General features: G+C 38.4%; 1 protein-coding gene across 3 annotated transcripts in view; it reads left to right on the forward strand.

Annotated features, from left to right (window-relative positions):
* The window catches only part of KIDINS220 (kinase D interacting substrate 220), an 80,591-nt gene extending 75,116 nt beyond the window's left edge, over nt 1–5,475 (forward strand). For all 3 annotated transcript variants that reach the window (XM_055810217.1, XM_055810218.1, XM_055810220.1), the window contains one exon: nt 3,086–5,475. In XM_055810217.1, the coding sequence (XP_055666192.1) occupies nt 3,086–4,357 (1,272 nt within the window). In that variant the 3' untranslated portion in view covers nt 4,358–5,475. The remainder of the gene's footprint in view (nt 1–3,085) is intronic.
* The last annotated feature ends 16,512 nt before the right edge of the window (nt 5,476–21,987 follow it).

The raw sequence follows: 21,987 nt of genomic DNA on the forward strand, positions 1-21,987 counted from the left end.
TTTTGTCCTTTCTAAGAAATAACACAAATCAGTTGATATCTAAATAGTGATTAGAATTAAGAAGGAAAACAAAACAAAAAACCCAACGCAAACGTTTATCAGTTTTTTCATCTCTGAAAGTTTCAATTAGAAAGTCTTGAAGGTGCATCAAAATATGAAGACACCCCAAATTACTAGCTATAGGTGATATTTTTAATATCCAAAGCTATCACTGAAAAAAGTTTTGAGAAATACACATCCCAGATACCTTTGTGTGTGTGTGTGGTACTCTGTTGCTGGCAATAGGCAGTAAGGGTAGTCAGGATCACAATATATGTTTTTCCAAACCTAAGTGGCATGAAGTGGCATGACTCAAATTTGTTACACCATGTTTGTATCAAAAGCACAGAAAGTAGTACAAGAAAATCTTTTCTAAAGCACTCTTTAAAATGCAGCTTTACATAAATAGCGCTTCTGATGCTTACATAGTTTTTGAAGTTGAATCAAAAGAAGGAAAAAGATAGTTTGTCCTTCAGAAAATGTTACAATTTTCCTGTGGAATTTTTTTCATTGATAGTGATTAAGAAAGAATACTGCCACTGGTGGTGGTGGGTTGACCCTGGCTGGACACAGGGTGCCCACCAAAGCTGCTCTATCACTCCCCGCCTCAGCTGGGCAGGGAAGACAAAATACAATGAAAGGCTCGTGGGTTGAGATAAGGACAGGGAGGGATCACTCGCCTGTTACTGTCATGGGCAAAACAGACTTGACTTGGAGAAATTTTTTATTAGCAATCAAATCAGAGTAGGCTAATGAGAAATAAAACCAAATCTTAAAAACACCTTCCCACCTATCCTGTATCTTCCTGGGCTTAACTTTACTCCTGAATCATTCATCACACGTTGTCTCTGCTGCTCCTTCCTCCTCGGGGCGGGGAGGGCTCCTCACATTCTCCCCCTGCTCCTGCGTGGTTCCCCCGGGGGGGTCACGAGCCCGGCCAGCAAACCTGCTCCAGCCCGCGCTCCTCTCCCCGTGGGGCCACAGGTCCTGCCAGGGGCCGGCTCCAGCGCAGGCTGCCCATGGGTCACAGCCTCCTTTGGGTTTCCACCTGCTCCGGCGTGGGGTCCTCCCCACACTGCAGGTGGGGATCTGCTCCCCTGTGGACCTCCATGGGCTGCAGGGGCACAGCCCGCCTCACCATGGGCTTCATGGGCGGCAGGGGAATCTTGGCTCAGGTGCCTGGAGCACCTCGTTCCTCTCCTTATGCACTGACCTGGGTGTCTGCAGGGCTGTCTCTCTCACGTATTCTCACTCTCCAGCTGAAGTTGCCATTGCACAGGTTTTTCCTCATCTTAACTGTGCTACCCCTGAGGCACTACCACCGTCACTGACGGGCTGGGCCTTGGCCAGCGGCGGGTCCCTCTTGGAGCCGGCTGGCACTGGCTCTGTCGGACATGGGGGAAACTTCTGGCAGCTTCTCACAGAAGCCACTCCTGCACTCCCCTGCTACCAAAATCTTGCCGTGCAAACCCAATACATTTGTAGAAAGGTGTACTACTGGAAATGCACAGCAAAATCAAATATTTCTCTCTTTCTTGAGGAACCATAGCTGCTGTGAGTATGAATAAATAGTAGTGAATGTGCATAAATGATCGAGTGTTAATATTTCTGTGTTTCTTACATTTTGCTTTTCGGATTAAATTGCTTAGGAGTCACAGCAGATAGAAGTCATTTAAACACCTTTTTCCTTTAGTTAATCATGTTCAGCTGTTCCCCAGTATTCTATACAACATTATTGATTTTTATAAAAAGCTGTCAGTAATGTTTGCTTAGTAGTATAGAGGGAATAATGGAATGGTAACCTGTAGATCTCCTATATGTTGCTTGCTGGGGGGGTTATGAGCATCTTCTGAGAAGGAAACAAACGTGTTGGTTTGCATTGCATTTCAGTGCAGAACAAGAAAAAGGAAAAGATGAACAGAAAAAAGAAAGATAAGAAAGATGCACATAAGATTAGGAAAAAGGTGGGGGGAAGCAGAAAAGAAAAACAGGGTGAGAAAGGAGAAGGATGGACCAAGAGGATATATCTATATGATTAAGCAGTTCTGTTCCAAATCTTAAATTCATTCACAGTGTTTGAATCCACACATTAATTTTCCTGCTTACATTTAGCTTGTTAAAATTACCTGAACCCTTTCAGGTTTTTTTAATAGCGTGTTCTAGTAGAAGGTAGGTTCATTTTCAGTGTTGCCCCAAATAAGACATAGTACCTCAACAGTCTTTCAGTATCTTGTGCACTGCAAGGTTGAGTACATTCCCTGAATTACTTGTGCTTAAGTCAGTGCCTCAGCTCTAGTGCACTGGCCACTGTACATCTTTTACTGGTGGTAATGAGCAGCCTGTTAAATGCATGACATGAAGCCCTGCGTTCAGCCACAATCCACTGCTTTACTTGTCCAGCGCTGTGCTAGACCTTGGCTGTAGCATTTAATAGATGGCCTAGCAGCCTGTGCCTGTGGAGTTCTCTGTGTGCACACTAAAAGAGAGCAGAGGTGGAGGCAAAGAGGAATATGTTTGTTCAAGAACTGATTTTTCTGAAATCAGCTGTACACAATGGAATTTTGCCAGGATATACTGGGGTATGTAGGATGAGGGTCTTTGAAAAAATTGTTGAGAGATGTTCAGCATTTAGATGAACTCTTGCTGTCTTTCCAATATAAAATGCTCGTTTTGTAAATGTACAAAAATTTATTAGAAAAGCCCATCTTGACATACAAATTCAATTGTTACAATTACATACTCAAAAGAGTTGGCTTCAAATGGATAAGATGCTTTTTTGTGGAAATCTTCCGTTATGGGGACCAACAATAAGAATACTTTGTAAGTTTAGTGGATGTGTGTGTGATTGCATATAAGTGATTATAGTGAGTGTATTTTAATTATAGCACTGATGATTTCACTTGCATAATCTTTTCACAGCAACAAAAAATCATTTAAGCACATACTTGATGCTTTGAGTTATTTAATTATAAAAGATCAGTAAAAGTAAAAATAAATAGTTCGTTTAACTGTTATCTCTCTTTTCTTCTTTCTTTTTCTTTTCCAGTCACAAACTCGGCGAACTCCAAGTCTTTCAAGTCTTAACTCTCAAGATTCTAGTATTGAAATATCAAAGCTTACTGACAAGGTACAGGCAGAATACAGAGATGCATATAGAGAGTATATTGCTCAAATGTCACAGTTAGAAGGCGGTGCCAATTCTACTACAGTAAGTGGTAGATCCTCCCCTCATAGCTCAAGTGCTTTCTATATGGGGCATAGTACATCAGGGGGTTCCTTGCATTCCAGTTCAGAACAGGAAAAAGGAAAAGATGGTGAACAGAAACAAGATGATGGAAGAAAGTCCTTCTTGCTGAAGAGAAATGATGTTGTTGATTACAGTACTTCAGGTGTTTCTACTAATGATGCATCTCCTTTGGATCCTATTACTGAAGAAGATGAAAAATCTGATCAATCTGGTTCCAAGCTTCTCCCAGGGAAGAAGTCTTTGGAAAGAACAAGTATTTTCCAGGCTGCAGATTTAAAGCTTAAAGGAGTTACTCTCCGGTATCAGAAACTTCCAAGCGATGAAGACGAGTCAGGAACTGAGGAATCAGATAATACCCCACTTCTTAAGGAAGGTAAAGATAAGAAAACAGATGGCAAAACAGAGAAGCAACCGAAATCTCCGGAACATGGATCTGAACCTATTAGAACCTTCATTAAAGCAAAGGAGTATTTGACAGATGCCCTTTTGGATAAAAAAGATTCGTCTGACTCTGGTGTAAGATCCAATGAAAGTTCTCCAAATCATTCCCTCCATAATGAAGGAGCAGATGATTCACAGCTTGAAAAGGCAAATCTCATTGAGCTTGAAGATGATAGTCACAGTGCAAAAAGAGGAATTCCCCACAGCCTTAGTGGCCTTCAAGATCCAGCTGTGGTTCGCATGTCTATTTGCTCAGAAGATAAGAAAAGCCCTTCTGAAAGCAGCTTGATAGCAAGCAGCCCAGAAGAGAACTGGCCAGCTTGCCAGAAAGTCTATAATTTAAATAGAACCCCTAGTACAGTAACCTTAAATAATAACAGTGCTCCAAACAATCGAGCTAATCAAAACTTTGAAGAAATACAAGGTATCAGAGATTCACCTCAAATTATCCTGCATCCTGGCTCAGGTTCTAGTTCAACTGGGGTTCAGAATGAGAACCTGAAGAGTGTTGCTCACAAGCGGAGCCAGCGTTCAAGTTATACCAGGCTTTCTAAAGATTCGTCAGAGCTCCACACTGTTGCAGCCTCAGAAGGGGCTGGTTTTGGAGAAGAAAGGGAGAGCATCCTGTAGAAAGCAGCCAGGTTAAAACAGAGTAGGCCCCCATGAATTGTAGCTTGCTTGGAATTCTTTGTCAGTGTGTGGTTACATTAAGCTCTGTAGTTTAAGCTTTCAGTATTGTAATAGAAGGTCTAGATTATTTTCAGTCATTTTCTTGGAGAGAAGTAATTTTTTTACAAGAAGCAAATTCAGACTTGCCCCATATATAAAAGCAGTACTTGTCAGCATGAAAAATCAGTTCTTTGTTAAGACACTGTGCAAAGGTTTGGTCAGGGGCAGATGTTATGAAAGTGAGTATGATTTAATTGTTGAGATTATGGTGTGATTTTGCTTTTCTTTTGGGATATGTATTACTTATCCCTTCTGAACATTCCAGTTAAGTCTGCATATCTGCAGGTGAAGTTAAGATTGTGCATCTTTGCCATTTGATGTAAGAGATGCCAGAAGATTGAATATCACCTGTGACACCCTTATCAAACTTTCTGTTAATTAGTGGATTAATGTGTGCAACATATATTACGTATGTTGAAATTTGAGTGTTAAGATACCTGTTTGGCTATACGTATGCTTTTACTCTGTGTACGTTCAGTAATTGCTGTTGACTTTGTGAACTTCGGGTAGAGTGGTGGTAATGTTTGTAAGCAACATTGTCTCGACATGTCATTGGATTTGGCAGTTATTTATAAGATAATGCCTTATCATTGATTTAGTGGATCCGTTATTTATTATAGGTATGTAATTTTACAGTTACTGGTCTTAAATAGATGCAACCACCTGAGCTACGTTAAAATACTGTAAGGATGAAGTATGAATGTGATGTCTGAACTTAACGGAGTATCTGTTGCTGTGCATGATCTTCCCTTGGTACAGTGTTTGGTTATGGAAAGAAAAATAATCAAGTTTGCCATTTTAAAAATAATGCATGCTTTTTGGAATCTCATCAGAGCTGTATGCCAGCTTCTTTATTTCTGAAGTACAGTGTTTGAAGATTTTTGTGTCATCTAAATAATGTACCTGAATGTTACTGTAGCAAATACTTGTACTGTCCAGTGAAATTTGCATGTTGAGGAAAAATTGTTCAAACTAGACTCTGGTAGTACAAAGATAATAAAAAACAAAGTGCCATGTTGGGTTTGCGTCCAAATTGTATTTATTGCAGTATTTTATTTCTTCACTTGATAAAAATGTCATATCCATGTTGTTTTGGTTAAACTACTTCATGAATTTAATTAAACAGAATGCATTAAACCTATATTGTTATCAATACAATACTAAATAAGCATCGAGTATAAAAATAGATTTGATAAATGGAGTTGCCAGAGCAGACGTCTCTAAAGGAAGTGCTGTGAGCTGCAGAGATGGGGCCACCTCCTGCTGGTCCAAAGCAGTAATCCCACTGTTTGTGGCAATTAACATGTGCTGGTGGTTTGGAGCAGCTTTGTTTCTGTCCTACTGCATCTACAACCAGATGCCTCCAGCAGGACCATGTGGTCATGGCCTCCGTTGTCTAAATCAAGAGGGTGCTTTTCTGTGCCAGAGTCAACAGAGAAAAACTGGCTTTACCTAGGCTTTTTATTTTTTCATTGCATGAATGTCTCATACTTACAGGACTGGAGTTGTGATCAGTAAGTTTTTGGATTCTGTTAAATTGGTATTTGATTGAATTAAAATTTACTTACCAGAGTGTTACAGAAGTGTTGGAAACTTTGTGTGCATGTATCTTAATCTATAAGAAAGATGATTAGTTTAAACAAAAAGCCTCCCAAAACAAAATCAGAAGCCCCTGAAGCCTGTGTAGCTTGCTTGGGAACAGTTTTTTGGTTTAGGTGGTTCTTCCTATTGAAAAAAATAAAAAAAAAAGAAAAAGAAAAGAGTATATCGCTACTTTCTGAAATTTTTTGGATGTAGAAGCTTTTTTACATAAAGATACTTAGAAGCATTGTTTCATAAGAGAGGACAAGAAGTGTAGCTTTCATTTAGACATATTGACAGTATTGATGAAAGACATCAGTTATTTCAAATCTGTTCTTCAAATAATCCAAATAGGTGAATTTTAAGTTTCCATATAACTCTGAGATCTTTGTGTTCCTGAAAGTTTTATTCCTCAAGGCTTCATAAAATACCAAAATTGGGTTGAAATGGGTCATTGAGTAGTAAACTTTTCAGTGCTTCTATCTTGTATTCACTAATACCAGCATAATTGCTTATCATCGCTAAGAAACAATAATTGCAAGCAAAGTGTCTGTGTAAGATTTTACAGGTCTTAATGTATTTCTCTTTTTGGGTATGTAGACCTGTGCCCTGTCTGTGATGTGGGTACCTAAAATCATTTCAGTTCCAAACAGTGGTTCAGTCCTGCTTCCTTTAACTGCTTTAACTGCATTATATAGTAATGCATGCTGCAGTTTATATAATCAGATGTGTTCATGGGCTTGTTATTTAACGCCTTCCTAGCGAAGTTCCTAGAACCAGCAAAATAAGAGTGCTTCATAGCCAGTTCCAGGACAGTATGCTACAAAAGGTGTTTATTAATGGTCCGGGAAATAAAACTGACTCGTGGAATCTGCTTGCGTAAAAATAACTAGACAGAGTGCATTTTTCTTCTCTACTGAAGCATCTTTTTAATTTTTTTACACAGGTGTTCATAAGCAAACAGAAGAAAGTGTAGTACTCTGATAAAGGGAGAGAGGAAAAGAGAGATGAGAGAAATGGAGTACTTAATACAGCACAGCAGCAAGAACCCTTTTAGTACGTAATAGATACGTATGTTAGTTACTGTAATGTTTAATGAATTTTTCACATACAGAATATGAAAGAATAGCATTTGCAAGAATTAAAAATACGCTGCAGTTTGATAGCTGAAACTTGTATTCTCTGTACCGCGGTTACTATGGTTACTAGCTTGCTTAGTTTGTTGCACAATTCTTGGAGTTAAGAAACCATAAACAATTTCCAGTGTTGAAATCTTAAATGTTAGCTATGTGATTTGTGGGAGTCATGGAACCAAAGAGTACCATGGAGAATGGTAACGAATGAAGATTATGAAACAATAAGACAACTGCAAACTTATTTCTGGTACTCTCCACTTTCCAGAACTCTTGTAACAATAGTTTATGTATCTACTCTAATTTTGGATGGCTGAACACTACAGGAACTTGAAACCATGACTTCTTTGCCTAACTGAATCTGAAGAGCACAGCTTGGCTTGTTCTCTTGTTCTGATGCCTGGATATGTTTGCATGGTAGGGTTAAATTGGTTTTGAAAGGAAAAACTGGATGCAAGTAACATTCCAGGATTTATGTGAGACTGTTATGGCTATTTGGCAGCTTTTTCCAGGGTTGCAGTTTATGAGGAAGGGGGGAGAGGGAAATTCTTACATCTCACTTGTAAAACTTGCAACAAAATAATGATCTAGTAAAATTCTTGGAGATTCAGGAAGAAGGTTTCCATTTTGTGCCTGTCCTATTCAGTCTGGGATATCTGGTCACCCTGTATGCCTTTGCTCATGCAGCAGAATACATATGTGGTTTTAGTATGTTTTCAGTCCTTGGCTTTCTTAAGGGTTGTTGAGGGTTGGGATTTTTTTTAAATACTGTTGATTTTTTTTGTTTCTTCTCGTTATTATTTTTTATATATAATCTTTGGGAAACTTTCCTGGGACACACTTAACATGGGTTTATATGGTATGCTGAAAATAGGTGGTTTCTCTTTTTATCTGGGGTTCAGCTGTTCAGTTCTGTCCACAGAATCCTCAAAGTCCATTTTTTATCTTTGATCATTTGTGGGAAGCTTTCTGGACCTCACAGTGAGAATATGGGAAGTTCTTTGTACAGGCACAAGACACAAAGGCAGAGGATCCCAGTAGCATCTGTTATCCATAGTCCAGCATGTTGCACCCTGTGGCCTCGATCATCTTGACCAGCTTTGTCATCTGTGATGGGTTTATTTAAGTTTCTAAATACATTACCAAGAAATTGCAAAAGAAAATAATAACCTGGATATTTGAGGTCTCTTAACTAAAAGCCACAGTTGTGGTAAAGTAGATGTGTTAATACCTAGTAGTGAATTTTCAGACACATGAGAAATACACAACGTGCTAGTTAGTGTGAGATAAAGCTTGCTGTTAGGATTTTGGTCTTTTCTGTGCCAAATAATAGCTGTAATGGGGAGAACCTGGAGCAAAATTCAAGTTCCAGTTAAGCAGAGAGGACTGAAAAGACTCTGCTAACTGTTTTCTGTTAGCCTTGTGCATTATATTTTCTAGATTTAGTCAGGCCCATTTCATCAGTTTAAGGGCAGGGTGGGGATAATTTTACCTAGAATCTTTCTCCATGGGAATACAGAACAGTTTCATGAGTTTGACATGTTCTCACAGGTTTCTGAATTTCAGCAAAAAGGAGAAAATATAGGGGAAGTAGGTGCTCAAGAATTGTAATAATATAAATAATATTAAACTGTGTTTCCAACAGAACTAGGAATTTTCTAAACACTAATTGGCATGTGGAGACCTAACAAACAGTGTTAAAAAGATTATATTAGCTATTTAACATCCTGATAACTTTTTCATTAAAGATGTCTATCATGCAAGCTGAGTATGCAGTATGTTCTGCCCTTTGGTTAACAAATAGAAGTAGATTATAGAAGTCAAAATGCAATTTAAGGCTCATAAGAAGTTTTTTTTTTTTTTTTCTGTAGTGTGTTTCATGTTTTATTTCACTGATCTTATGCTTAGGTTGCTTATGATTGCTTTGTTAAAGTCTGCATAGAACTGTAAGATGTGTGTATTCATTGCAGCTTAGCACAGCTTCTGTAATTCTGTAATTGCAGGCACTGCAATGATTCGGTTCTTTGGTGGTAAAACATAAGAGTAATGATATAGGAGGGTTTTCTTCTTTTATTGAACTCTGAGGCTAACATTTGTATTTTCATTTGCAAGGCTGACTCCTGTGATGCACCTAGTATTTTAGTCAAGCTTTGTTCTGGAAATGTATGCCCCATTTTCTAGAAGGACTCAAAGTTACAGGGGTTTTAGCAATTTTTTCTCCGTTATAAGTGATTGTAGTTCCTTAATAAAGCTGATACTCACAGCACCAAATGTTTGTTTGTCTTAAAAAGCATTAAAAGGTGTTTTTTTTCTTTCCCAAAGCATGTTTTGTTATGGTAGTGACATTGGTTGAACTTCTAAAAGAAATACTGTTGGCCAGTTTCTTTCTCTTAGTTTATCATATCTTGGGGTCACCTTCTGAAGTGGAAGGGGAAAAAAGAAAGAAACCTTGGAATATTTTAAAGAACGTGGTCTTTTGGAGAGAAAAAAAAATAGGTGAGAGGTTATGTTGAGGTTTAATGCAAAAAAAGGTTGTATTTGAGAGTTGGTGTATATTTCTTTCAAAGATGAGATTCTAGCAACAGAGCATACTTTTTATTATGTGAGTTCTTAGTTGCCACTACATAGCACGGTGTACAGGGTTCTTTCATGTTTCAAGTCACCTTTCTGAGAACTGGTACCATGCCACCTCATTGCTTCTTACAGAAGTAACCTGGATTGCAGAGTTGTCTTTGTAAGTAAACCAGTGTGTCTGTCTGCCATTACTTGAGTACAACATATTTATTGTTTATGAAAGAGAAGGGAAGGGGAGGAATAACAGTGGTTCATTTTAAGATTTTATTTGTGTCCAGGATTTCTCATGATAGAAAACAAAAGAACAAAGTTTGAATGGTTTCTATGGGTCCCTGGAACCTAGAAATAAAAACACAGGCATAAAATACTGACTGTGGGGAACAGTAAAACTAAAATGGAAGTTCTGTGATGCCTTACTGCCTTTCCTCACTAATTAAACTACAGGGAAGCAATCAGCAGAGATTTAACTTCTTTGGTTTTTAATATTTCTCTCTTCTGAAATGGTGCAATGGTTTGTGCTTGGCTAAAGGCAATACATATTCTTGAATCTGTTTACATATCATGGCACCTTCAAATCTTTCTGAATTTACATAGTACTTTTCAGAGGCAGCAAAATTTTACTAGCCTCATTTTGGACACCAGAAAAATCCTTTCCCACCTCAGCAATAGTAGAATATGGAATTATACCTATATTCCAGGAGAGTCAAGAGTTGAGTGCTGAGCTTTCATCTGCCAGTCAAATTGGACTTTTATTGATATCAGAGGCTTCCTTTATTTTATGTTCTTATAAACCATGAGAAGTCCTGCAAACTAAACAGAAGATTACTGTTAAGTTAGCTTTCTGTCATCACTCAGCATTTTTGTTCATCCTCCTCCTTATGTTTCCTGTTTGACTGTAAACCTTGCAGCCTGTTTGTGGTCCTGTGCTTTTGGCAAAAAGTTATGATTCTAACTCTTGAATGTCTTTGGCGTGCCAGTCATTTGGGACTTAAGTATGTCTGCTTTTCCTTGTTCTTACTGGACACACTTATGTCCTGTCTTGCCCCTACTCACCCTGTGCAGTGCATGAGTACATCGTGTAGAATACTTGGAGCTCTTTCAGTTCTGCCTCACCACCTGACTGGTAGCTGGGGCTTTGGTCCCTGACAGTGTAATTTAACCTTCTCTTCAACTTCTTTTATCAAAACCTTAGAACCGCTGCACACTGCCATTTTTCCCACTTCAGCAACGATAGAAAATACTGTCTTGCTGTGGTGGTGGTGTTTTCTTCTTGGATGGGGATTTTTGTTTGGTGGGGTTTTCTACCCTAGGAAGGTTTTACAACCTACGTAGGGTCTACATTCTACAATAAATATTTTGCTCACTTCTCTCCGTCCTCTTCCTCATGTCCTGGAAAATTCACAGGATATACATATCCACAGTCCGCAAAATAGGACTTAAAATACACTTTATCTGATAACTTTGTTGTGGACAGTAATGGACACATCTAAAAAAGTGCAGTAGTTTATATCTGCCAATGGAAAGAACCTTCAAACGCTTTAGTGGAGGGAAAATCTGCTTCTTGATTTCCTTACAAGTATTCTTGACAAATAATCAGACAGTGCTTGCTCAATAAGATAAGCCCGTTGTCACCTCATCCGCTTTGTAAGTAGTCTGTTAAGAGTCTAGAAAAACTTTAGGGCTGCACGCAGGAAGTGTTACTTTTCCTCATGGACATCTGTAAGTTACGCTTGATGCTGCAGGTCTGAATGGCACTGCAAATAATGTAATGTACAGGATATTTTAGCTCTTGCTTTGAAGTAATCTAAAGAAAGATAAACTTTGAGGACTTATGTTGATGAGTGTTGATCTAGTATGCCAAAATTTATGAGGTTCTACATTTGTTTAAAGACTCAAGAGCCAACCTTCGGTGTTCAGGTATTTTTACTCTGAAAGATAAAAAGAAATCTTGATTTTTTTCATTTTCCATGAAAGACAAATCCTCAAACCATAAGCCTATTTAACCTCAGGACATATTTACACCTTCAGAATATAAGGGAGGGTTGCAAGGTTTTGTTCTTCCTGGATGCCTTCTGGTCTTAATTTTCAACAACATCTTTTCAGTAGCTACTTTCAAGGTGTGATGAGGAACCATGAATAATTTCCTCTGTTTTCACCATCTGTGCTACCTTCTGCCTCTCTTCCATCTGATGACAGACTAGCTCAGCTTCATCAGATCTTTTTATATGCTAATATGAACTGGAGTCTTTAATTTCGTAGTCCATGGCTACAGTGTTCAATAATTATCTTTTGTTTTGTTTTACTGCACAGTCTTCACATCAACTTTCAGGCCTCTCTGTACAGTAATTTCTTTAAGCACCTGGTAGGTTCTTTGCGATACTGGGACCCATAGTACTCATTTTTCTGCATTTACAGTACACACACTTCATATCCAAGCAGAAAGTACAATAGTGATTCATCTTAGATTTGCAAAAGAAGGCAGTTTTGCTTGAAATTCAAATTCAGGAAAGTAGTCCCATTTCTGTTATTTTCCAATATAGGAAGGGGACTGTTGTTTTATTCTTATCCTTGAAAATATTTGAACTTTCAGAAAAAAATGCAAATTACTCATTTGAGCAAAGACTCATGATAGTTCATCTGAGTTGGACCAGGACTCCTTTGCCTGAATGACTGGCTTCTAAAAACATACGATAATACCAGTTTGCTCAGGTTCTAGAAACTATTTTATGCTTCTTCAATATTTTTTTTTAATTCAAAAGCCAGTAGATTTTTTCAAAAAAATAACCTATATTTAAATAGCCCCTGGAGTTCAAGAAAGGGTGGGGAAAGAAGAAACCCATCAGGGTTTTTTTTTCCTCAGGTTCCTCAGGTTTCATTTCAGGATGTGAAAAGTTGGATAAAGTAGTTGGACACTCATCCTCCTACTACAATAAGTTCCTTTCTAGTTTTTCTGTAGTACCTGGGAAAACAACCTTATGGCATTTTTGTTTGGTTTTTATTTTGTTTTTGGGGTTTTTTTTATCTGTCGACATCTGTTTTGAGGCCTAGCAGTGAACTGTATAATCCCATGGCATACTTCTAGAAGTTGAGAAATCCCAGACTGTGACAGTGAAACTCAGCTACTTTATGTAAAAAGGTGTCTCTTTCTGCGTATCTCCATTACAAGACGGTAACATATCACTTCTCAGAGACATGCTCAGACTGAAGAGGAGGAAATTCTGCTCATCAATATCTCATAATGTAGGTCTGAAACACATGTTGGGCATTTCTCTTCCATAGTCAGAGGTGGGGTGTTCAAGTGGCAGTTAACACCGAAGAGATTTATTGGAGCAATGTACAGTATGGTACAAGGTCTACTTCTCACAGGCCAGAAATCCTTGGGTTTTGTATGTTAAGCACCATATTCATCTGCCCATTCCTCTCCTGAGTGTTTTAAATATGTGGTGGATGACTTGAGTCGTGACTGGGAACAGAATTGTAATTTCTTTGTCCTGATTTTGTGTGCGTGCATATATATATATATATATATGTACGTATGTATTTATGAATCCTGATTTATTTCAATGCATATTTTTTTACTTTACTGTAAGCAGCAGAGCTTTCTGTTCCTGAAGTGTCCTTAACTTTAATCCCTGTTCAATATATTCCCAGGTCTATGATCAGGAATTCAGTGTGCATGTTTCTGGGATTTCTTACATCACATAGAATTTTTTGCTCTGTCAGTAACAAATCTCGAAATAACATCTCTTTCTAATCTCTGATGTGATGAAAAATTCCTTACCCTCCTAGTCCACTCAGCCTTCCTATTTCAATGTGAATACTGGATGTCTGTCAGTGTTAGGAGTACTGATGTTCCCATGCTATGGGAGAAATCCTTAGCCTTCTGTCTGTTCTCTCCCTGCTGAAGGTCCAGTCTTTGGACTTTCTGTTGGAGCTAAAGAAGCTCAGCCATCCCATGATTTGCTCCACATTCACTTGGCAAAGTTGTCCTGGCGCACCACTTGCACATGTTCATTCAGTATTCTCAAAGGTTCTCTAGGTTTAATTGAATTGCTTGCAGTCTGGAAGACCAGCAGGAGCAAACCAGGTAATGATCAGGTCTGACTACAGGACAGAACTTTGGACCTTACAACATTGTTCAGGAGAGCAGGTGAAATCCACATGTGAGACTCGGCCACTGCCACCTTTTTGGACAAAGTGTTGGTGAGATTTTATGGCTTTCCCTCTTCCCAAGTGATTCTGTTTTAACTAGGGAATTTAATTCTCATGTAGCCTCCCATACCTAGGCCATTCTTCCATGACCAGGATGTTAGGAGGTGGTGGTCGTGTCTTCAAGTCAGGATCTTTCAAGTCAGCAAAGCTATCTGAAAAGTCTGCTAAACAGGATCATGATATATGACATGTCTACAGTGGAACCTGCTCAGTCGTAGTGGCACACTTCATCAGAACTCTGGCAGCCACTGAGGAGAGTCTCCACTGTAGATAGTTGTCAAGCTCTTCTCTGCTTGGAGCAGGGCCAACAGACTTTGAGCTGGTGTTCAGCAAAAGTTAGGCCATCAGACGGGTATCTAGGAGTTAACACTAAGCTTGTAAGATCGATCCATTAGCCTTAGTATAAAGGTTTGGACACCCCTTTCCAGGTCACTGAGAGTAATGCATGGAGATGTTTAAATACAGGTTTTAAAATGGAGAAAAAAATTTTGTAGGTTACCCTGAAGAGTAAGTCTGAGAAATCTGGAATTTTGTAGTGGAACCAGGACTGAGATGACACAGCACCTGTATCTCAGGTATGAGCTGCGGATGTGGAGTGAACACATGCTGTGGACAGTGCAAAAGTTGAAGATTTTTAACTGCCTGGGAAAAAGTGCAATTACAATATAAATATGCAAATGAGCAACACTTCTATGAAAGTAAATCACTGCTAAAGAAAAGAGATTTCAGAAAAAAAATACTGAAGGTAGTAATTAAAATTTTCCAAATTGATGCTATGTAGCACTGAAATGTGCTCAGTTCAGTTATCTTCGAATTATTTGGATTTGGAAAATACTCTAAAGAAAACATCATTAAAATGCATTCACATTTAGCTATTGTAAGGCTTTCTGTTTAGTGCTTTCTGATGAAAACCAGGCAGAAACACAAAAATAATTCAAGGTAGGTTGACTGTGTAGGCTTAAGGACAGCACCAGAGACTTACCTTTGGATATATTTTTCTTCTCTCCAATTATCCTACAAAGCTAAATTATGCAGAGGAATTGTGTAATCCTAAGAAATGAGTACTTACTAAAAAGAGAATGCTTTTAAGATCAGGAACAGGAGGTTCTGAACGCTTAGGCTTGTCTAGCATACCAAGAATTTTTGTCCAGATAGTAATTTGAGCGCATTTGGTTTTTCTTTCAGTGACTGGCTCATGTCAGTATGGCCCAGCTTTGCTTCGTGTTGAAGCTAAGGATCCAGTCAAGACAATCCATAAACCATGATCACTTTTCTTGGAGAAAAGAGGAGACAGCTGTATCATGGAGATACAGGTGTTAGAAGGTAGGGAAGGACTACCTGGAAGCGTATTTGAGGGGAAAAGGGAGTGTCTGGAGAATTACAAGTCATCTTCACTTTGATCAGTCTGCAAGAACTTTATTCATCAAGCTTTTGTTATTCATCAGGTATTTAAACTTCAGGTCTGAAAGTCAATGTGGTGTTTTCAGGAATGACCCTTATCAAATTGCTCTAATTTAGTCCTTTAGCTAACTGGCCTGCAGAAGATGGAATCAGCAGATGTCATGCATGTTTTACTGCAGTAGGACTTTTTTATCATCGAAGCTTCAGCAAATCATGCAATGAAGTGAAAGCAGACTGCTTGAAAAGGTAGACTTGGAGCGATTATCAATTATCCCGTGTTAAAGCAGGGTCGCGTCCATTTCTGTTCGGTATTATTATTAGCAACCTTATCGGTGGAATTTCAGAGTTTACTCTTGTCTGAACTTGCCTTATCCCAAAGGGCAGAATCACTTGATACATAGAGGACTCTAAATTAACATGATGTCATTCAATGAAGGCAAGTATAAAGTATTGCGCTTATGAAAGTGAAATCAAATGCACAAATATAAAATGGAGTCTAACCCACTGAAATACTGCAGAAGAGAATGGGGTTTTAGCATGGCTGGTAAACCAGTACTAAGCTAACAAGGTAAGTGATGCTGTTGGAAGTAGAGGGAAGAAACGGAAATTTCTGAGCAGTGTATTGATAGGAGTATCATACAATCCAGGAGACGCGTGCCTCATTGCTGAAGGTGTGTTGTGTCCAGACCTGAGCACCTTTAATAAGCAACTGGAGGAGAACAGCAAAAATACCAGAAAAAATTACTTACCGGTGTGTAATACTGAAAAAGTTGGATTTGTTGAGTGTAAAAGAAGGAAGGCTGAATGGACGTAATGTTTTCATATGTGAAATACTGTTACAGAAGTACTTTTAGAAGCTGCATCAGTCAAGCACAAAGTAATCAGCTGTCTCATTTGCGGTGGGAAAAGAACAACATTCTGAAAATAAAACTTTCTAATAAAGTAATATCAGCATTACCTGGGGAAGTTGTGGAATTTCATTCACTGGGAGCATTTGAGAGTAATGTAAGTGAACAAGAAGAATCGTAAGATAACTTCCTGCCACTCTGGTTTGCACTTTTTGGTTTTACATAGCAAAAATGCACAGAATTTTGTTTCAAGCAGCAGCTGTCACTGCATTCACCACCGATAGGACTCCCAAAGGAAAAACAGCATGTGCCAAACCATTTGTTTTCCTGGGAAATTCACTGAAGGGAGTAGGCCTGAGTGTAAATACCCGTGAAAGAGAAAGAGTTGCAAAATTCCCCTGCAGAGGAGCAGAGATAGAAGTTCAAATGCAAAAGGTCACACTTTTAATCTGTACTGAGAAATAGTGCCAGGGGACACAAAGCTGGTTGGAGGCAAAGAGGCAGTGGCAGCAACAACGGGAAACCCCAGACCATTCCAGTTGTGTGGGATACAATGGCTGCCAGCTTGAACAGAGGAACAAACCAGTATATTTTGTATATCGGATTAATAACTTCTTGTTCATGCCCTTGATGGCCAGGCTTCTAGTCACAAGTGCGATTCCTGTGTTTTGCACAGTAACCTTACATGCAGCCTGTCTTCATATTGGGTTTTTGTTTCTGTGTTGCAATGTTATTAACATTGATATTTAAATGTATGCATCTTGGAAGAATCTGAGAAAAATGGTTTGCTGTTTACTTTTTAACTTAAGGAATTTTGCACTTCAGTGCCCAGTCTCTCCTTTTCTTACAGTGTCATTCAGGCAGGTTTAATTGTCTCTTCAGTGTTTACATTATGTTCAATTCCTCATGGGTCTGCACAATTTAAATCATCTTTGTACTATTCTAGGATGGTAGGAAAGGAGAGAGAATGTGTATCTTACAGGCTCGTTTAAGCAAAATGCGGCCTCCATAAAATCATGTTAGCTGATCTATATTCAGGCCCAAAGAAATGTATTTTTCCTTCCGCAGAGATATGTGGAAGACCAGTGCTTATGCTTTCTCCGTGACTTTTTTTTTTGCTTAGCAACATAATCAAAACTAGGGCTTGAATCTGTGTTAACAGTACTCACAGGGTAAGAACCATTCTTTGGCATGTTGTGATAGAGTCTATCTTGTTGATACTGATACACTTTCTTTAAAACATAATACTAAAAGCAGTGGCTACTCTGGGAGGGTTTGTAGGCCGTGTAACTCCCAAGTCATGACTGGCAATTGTTTGAGTGTGTGGCAGGTGCAATTTCATGTGATAAATGACCAATTTTAATGCCCAAGACTGTTGCTGCCATTGTTTACTATTACAAAGGTAGCCCAGTAGCATGCCATTTCAGACATGCTGGTTTGTAAGAATTCCCAAGAGAGAGGACTAAATTTCCCATTATTACAGATGCATAGAAACATGAAGGAGTGAAATGACTTGCAGAGGTCACATACAAAGTCTGTGGGAAATTGGGACTAAAAGCTATGTCTTGCAGCTCCCAGTTCAAAGTCTTAACCATGAGATTGTTATTTTCCCCTACGTTGGTGAAGCCCTGTTTCATCACCTTCAATAGCTGATAAATTACTTCTTTGAGCTGCTTGAACACCAGAACTTTGAAGGGAAAGGTAAGAAGTGTTTGTGGCTTTTAAGTGTTTTCATGGACACGTTAAATCATTCACCAACTTTATAGGCATCAAATGAAATGGACTTTCTTTCCTGACATGTAATTAACTGCTTAAGAAATGTGTGGAAGCCATCAGTTGATCAAAAAATTTAAAAATACATTTCAGCAATAGTTCGGAGACTAAGAAATAGTAAACTAGTACTTTTAAAGCTTGATTACATTCATAAAGCTTTTTTTTTTCCTCTCCAGGAAACTGAAGAATGTATACAAATGCCTGCTCAGCAAAATACTCAGTTACATAGAGGTATCTCTTAACTGAAGGTGTCTTTGTGAGTGGTCTTTTTTGAGATCTTTTTCTGTTAGGACTCACATCAAATGGCCACACAGTTACCCTTAGGTCCTACATTTCCATGTGACGGTGTCTCAAAGAGAAGAACAGATATCCAGTAATTGATTATGTGAAGTAATAGTTCCAAGTGTACTTCCACTGAAGCCTTCCAACATCTACTTTTGGGTATGTCTGTACTGTAGTCTGACAGCGTTAGGCCAGCTCACACAGATGAGTATGACTGAGGCAGCTATCTGAAGCATCCAGAGCAGTCAGGCTGTGAAGATTTGTATGTTTTCCATGGCTGTTTTCTACACTGAAGTCTGTACTGGACAATCTTCTCTGGTGTTGGGTACCTAACAGGATGGAAGTTTGGTTAGGATCAACCTCACATACTGCAGTCATGCTTTCCAGTTATACTACAGATGTATCCTTTTTTGGGGTTGGACAAATGCTGCATCTTCATATCCACTCCCTCTCTAACTTTAGAGTTGCTGCATGAATTAATGCCCACAAAAATCGCATTTATAGAGTTGGTTTGTTTTTGTAAACCTGAAAATTGTATATCAAAAGAACCTGCTGTTATTAATGAACAACTTTCATTAGCAAATCTGATTGACAGAGAAATTTAGATCACAGAACTCTTTCCTCTCTGTCACTTACTGAACTCTGCTCATCATGTCCATTATTTTTGATAACAGTCCTTTTTATCCTTTTTTGCTTATAGAACTGAAGGAAAAAAACCCACCTTTTATTCCTTATGTAAACAATGTATTAAAAAAATCTCCTGATTACTTACTTATTTACAGATTTATTGGTAAATCTCTGAGATCATGTGAGGCATTGGATGTTATAAATACATAGGATTTTATCAGAAATAACACTATTCAATGAACCTGAGTATGGAATCCAAAAAAATAAGTTGTCAATTGACCTGGGTTTTTTTCCTCTCCCTGTTTTAAGTGAATTACATGCTACCTATGATAATATTCTGTTGTTACAGTATGCTTGGCAGGAATTGAGTTACTGAAGATGATTCATTTGTAATTTTCCTAGCAAATGAACCTGCAAAAGGAAGTTTTTAAGAAATACTTTTACAGGTAATTATCTTATTTTTCCTTAAAAGTTAAATGTGGTCAATTATGGCAGGCATAAGAATGAAGGGCTAAAATCCCAGTTTATCTTCTGTAGGTTATGCATATGTGAATAATCTACAAAATGAAAAAAAAAATCATCTATGTTCTGGTTGAGGTTCAAAGCCAGCTGAAACTAGCACTTTATATTTGTAAATACTGTGGAATTACAACAGAGTTTTTTAACTCTGTGTTAAAACACTTTAGTGAGGTTGGACGATAAATCTGTGCATTCCCTTCCTTAGTTCACAGGATGAGTAAGTTTTCCATACCTTTGTTCTACTATGTCTGGGGTTTTTTCTTGTAGAATTTGTGACTGCAATCACTTTCTACATTGTAAAAATACTTTCTTCTGTCCTGCCTCTTTGTTGCCTGGACACATGTTCTTTGTCTCGTTCATTGTATTTTCCACTTTTTCATTAGCCGTGATCCTTTGCATAAAACCTGCTTTTCTTCCCTTCTCCAGCAGAATCACAGTGATTATCTTTGGGGGCGGGGGGTGGGTATACGATGTCACTTATTCCTTTGCCCTGTGTATCCCTCTTGTCTTGTTCATCCACTTTTAGTCACATTTCCATTGTTTTGTGACAGGTTGTTCCCACTATATTTTTTTTCCAGTGGAACTCCAGTAAATCCTGAAGTACCTGATTCATTTTCTCATTCTGATGCCTGGTTTCCAAGTTCTCTTTTTCCATTTGAAAAATTTAAAGTTATTTTTAGGCTCATAATTCACAAATCTGCTTTCCTCCAGGTCTGCCATAGTCTAGGTATATGCTTCTGCCTTTGGATATCTGTAAGTGCTTCCTTTCCCCAGCAAGCCTTGTTCATCCAACTTTTATCTTTTTGGACAATAATGCTGACCTCAGAGGGTGCTAAAATAGTGATAAATAGTAAGTACTCAAAGATGCCCAAAAATAACATACCATTCAATATTAGTGACAATCTGGTTCAGATTTTCAGATCATGAGAATTTTCATAATGCTGTCAATAAACTGCTAATTGCATGTTGGATGTGGTATGTACATAACATACACAACTTTTAATGCATGTATTTATTAAAAAGGTCCAAACAATTAAGCTTTTTTTTTTCCTCTGAGCATGGGTTTTTTTCTAAATTAGATTGGAAGGAGAAAAAGATCCTTAATTAGGTGCATGAATCAGACAAGTTCAGTCAAAAAGTTCGGTCTCCAAGGAACTCTTAAAATCTTTGAATGACTGAAGAAGCAGATTTACAGTGGAATTTAGAAATTTAACTTTATAGGTACTGTGAAGTTTTAATACTTACAGGATGAGGTCCAACCACTTCCAGCTTTTTCTGTAAGAGTGGCAAGAGCAACGATGGGATAATCTGAGCAAAATGGGAATCAGTAAGGATTAGTAAACAGCATGTGTCGCACCTTATTTTCATATCTGTTGGGTCAAAATATGTATGTGCAGTAACACAGCATTTTAACAAGAGCTAGACTGAATTTATAGATTTGGCATGTAGTTTACTCAGCCTTGTAACTGTTACATCTTTGAAAGTTACTAATGGGAGGTTTACTTAATGTGTTTTACACAAACTTTTTAATTAAAAAAAGCAAACCCCTGGCAGTGGCACTGTTTTTTCTTATATTTACGAGCAGAAATACAAAAGCACAAGTAAGATACTTCTCCAAGAAATTGTGAAATGTAGCTTAACCAGTTTTCCTGAAATAGCCTTCCCATCACTTTTTTCCAGTGTATGAACTCATCACTTATTCCAGTATATTAACAATCTGGACTTAAAAAAAAAATTTACATGTTCGCATTTGTGGCCTTTTTTTTTTTTTTTTTTTTTTTTGGCATACTCTTGCTCTTGGGAGCAGATCTTTCCTACCTTTAACAAATGGAAGATAGGTACTTTCTGTCATCTTCCACATCTCTTGCAGTTAACCTCCTGCATAACTATGTCAATGAGTTAACATTTTCTCTCATTTCTAATGAGGTACGTCTCTGTACCTTTCTGATGTACAAAGTTATGTCTCTTCTAGAGTGCGTCAATATGTGACAGCTGGGTATGAAGCTACCGGTCTGAACATGGCAGAAATCTCAGCACCAGCATCTGTTGTGAGCACAAACTCTCCTGTATTCTCTGCTCTCTATATTGGTTTCGAGTAGACTGTAATCACGTTCCATCTCTTCAAGTACTGCACAAATTTCTAAAAGATCACATAGAGTTTGTGGATGGGGTTTACAGAAAATATGGCTGAAGGACACTTCTAGAGGTTGTCTAGAACATGGCATTTCCCTGGAGTGCTGCTTTCAGACGTAGCTAAACCAGCTTAGTTCTGTGGGGTGTAAGAAACTTTCTGCTTGAGTGAGATGGTCGGTCTGGTCTGGAGGCTGTGCTCTACTCGGGTGAAACTCGCGCACAAGACTGAAAACACAACTCAAAACTTCAATCTCATTGCTTTTTTTTAAGGCATGATGTATTTCTTTGATCTTGCCCAGTCTAATGTGCAGCAGATACTTAGTCCCACATTATCTCTGGCCTCCCCTTCTCTCTTCTATTCCTGCCCTCTCTCTCCCCCTTCAGAGTACGCTACACCTCTTCTCAGGATCAGAAAAAAAGATAACAGGTATAACTCGGGTAGGATATT

The sequence above is a fragment of the Falco peregrinus genome, chromosome 7 (assembly GCF_023634155.1).
Source record: "Falco peregrinus isolate bFalPer1 chromosome 7, bFalPer1.pri, whole genome shotgun sequence".
Lineage (NCBI taxonomy): Eukaryota > Metazoa > Chordata > Aves > Falconiformes > Falconidae > Falco > Falco peregrinus.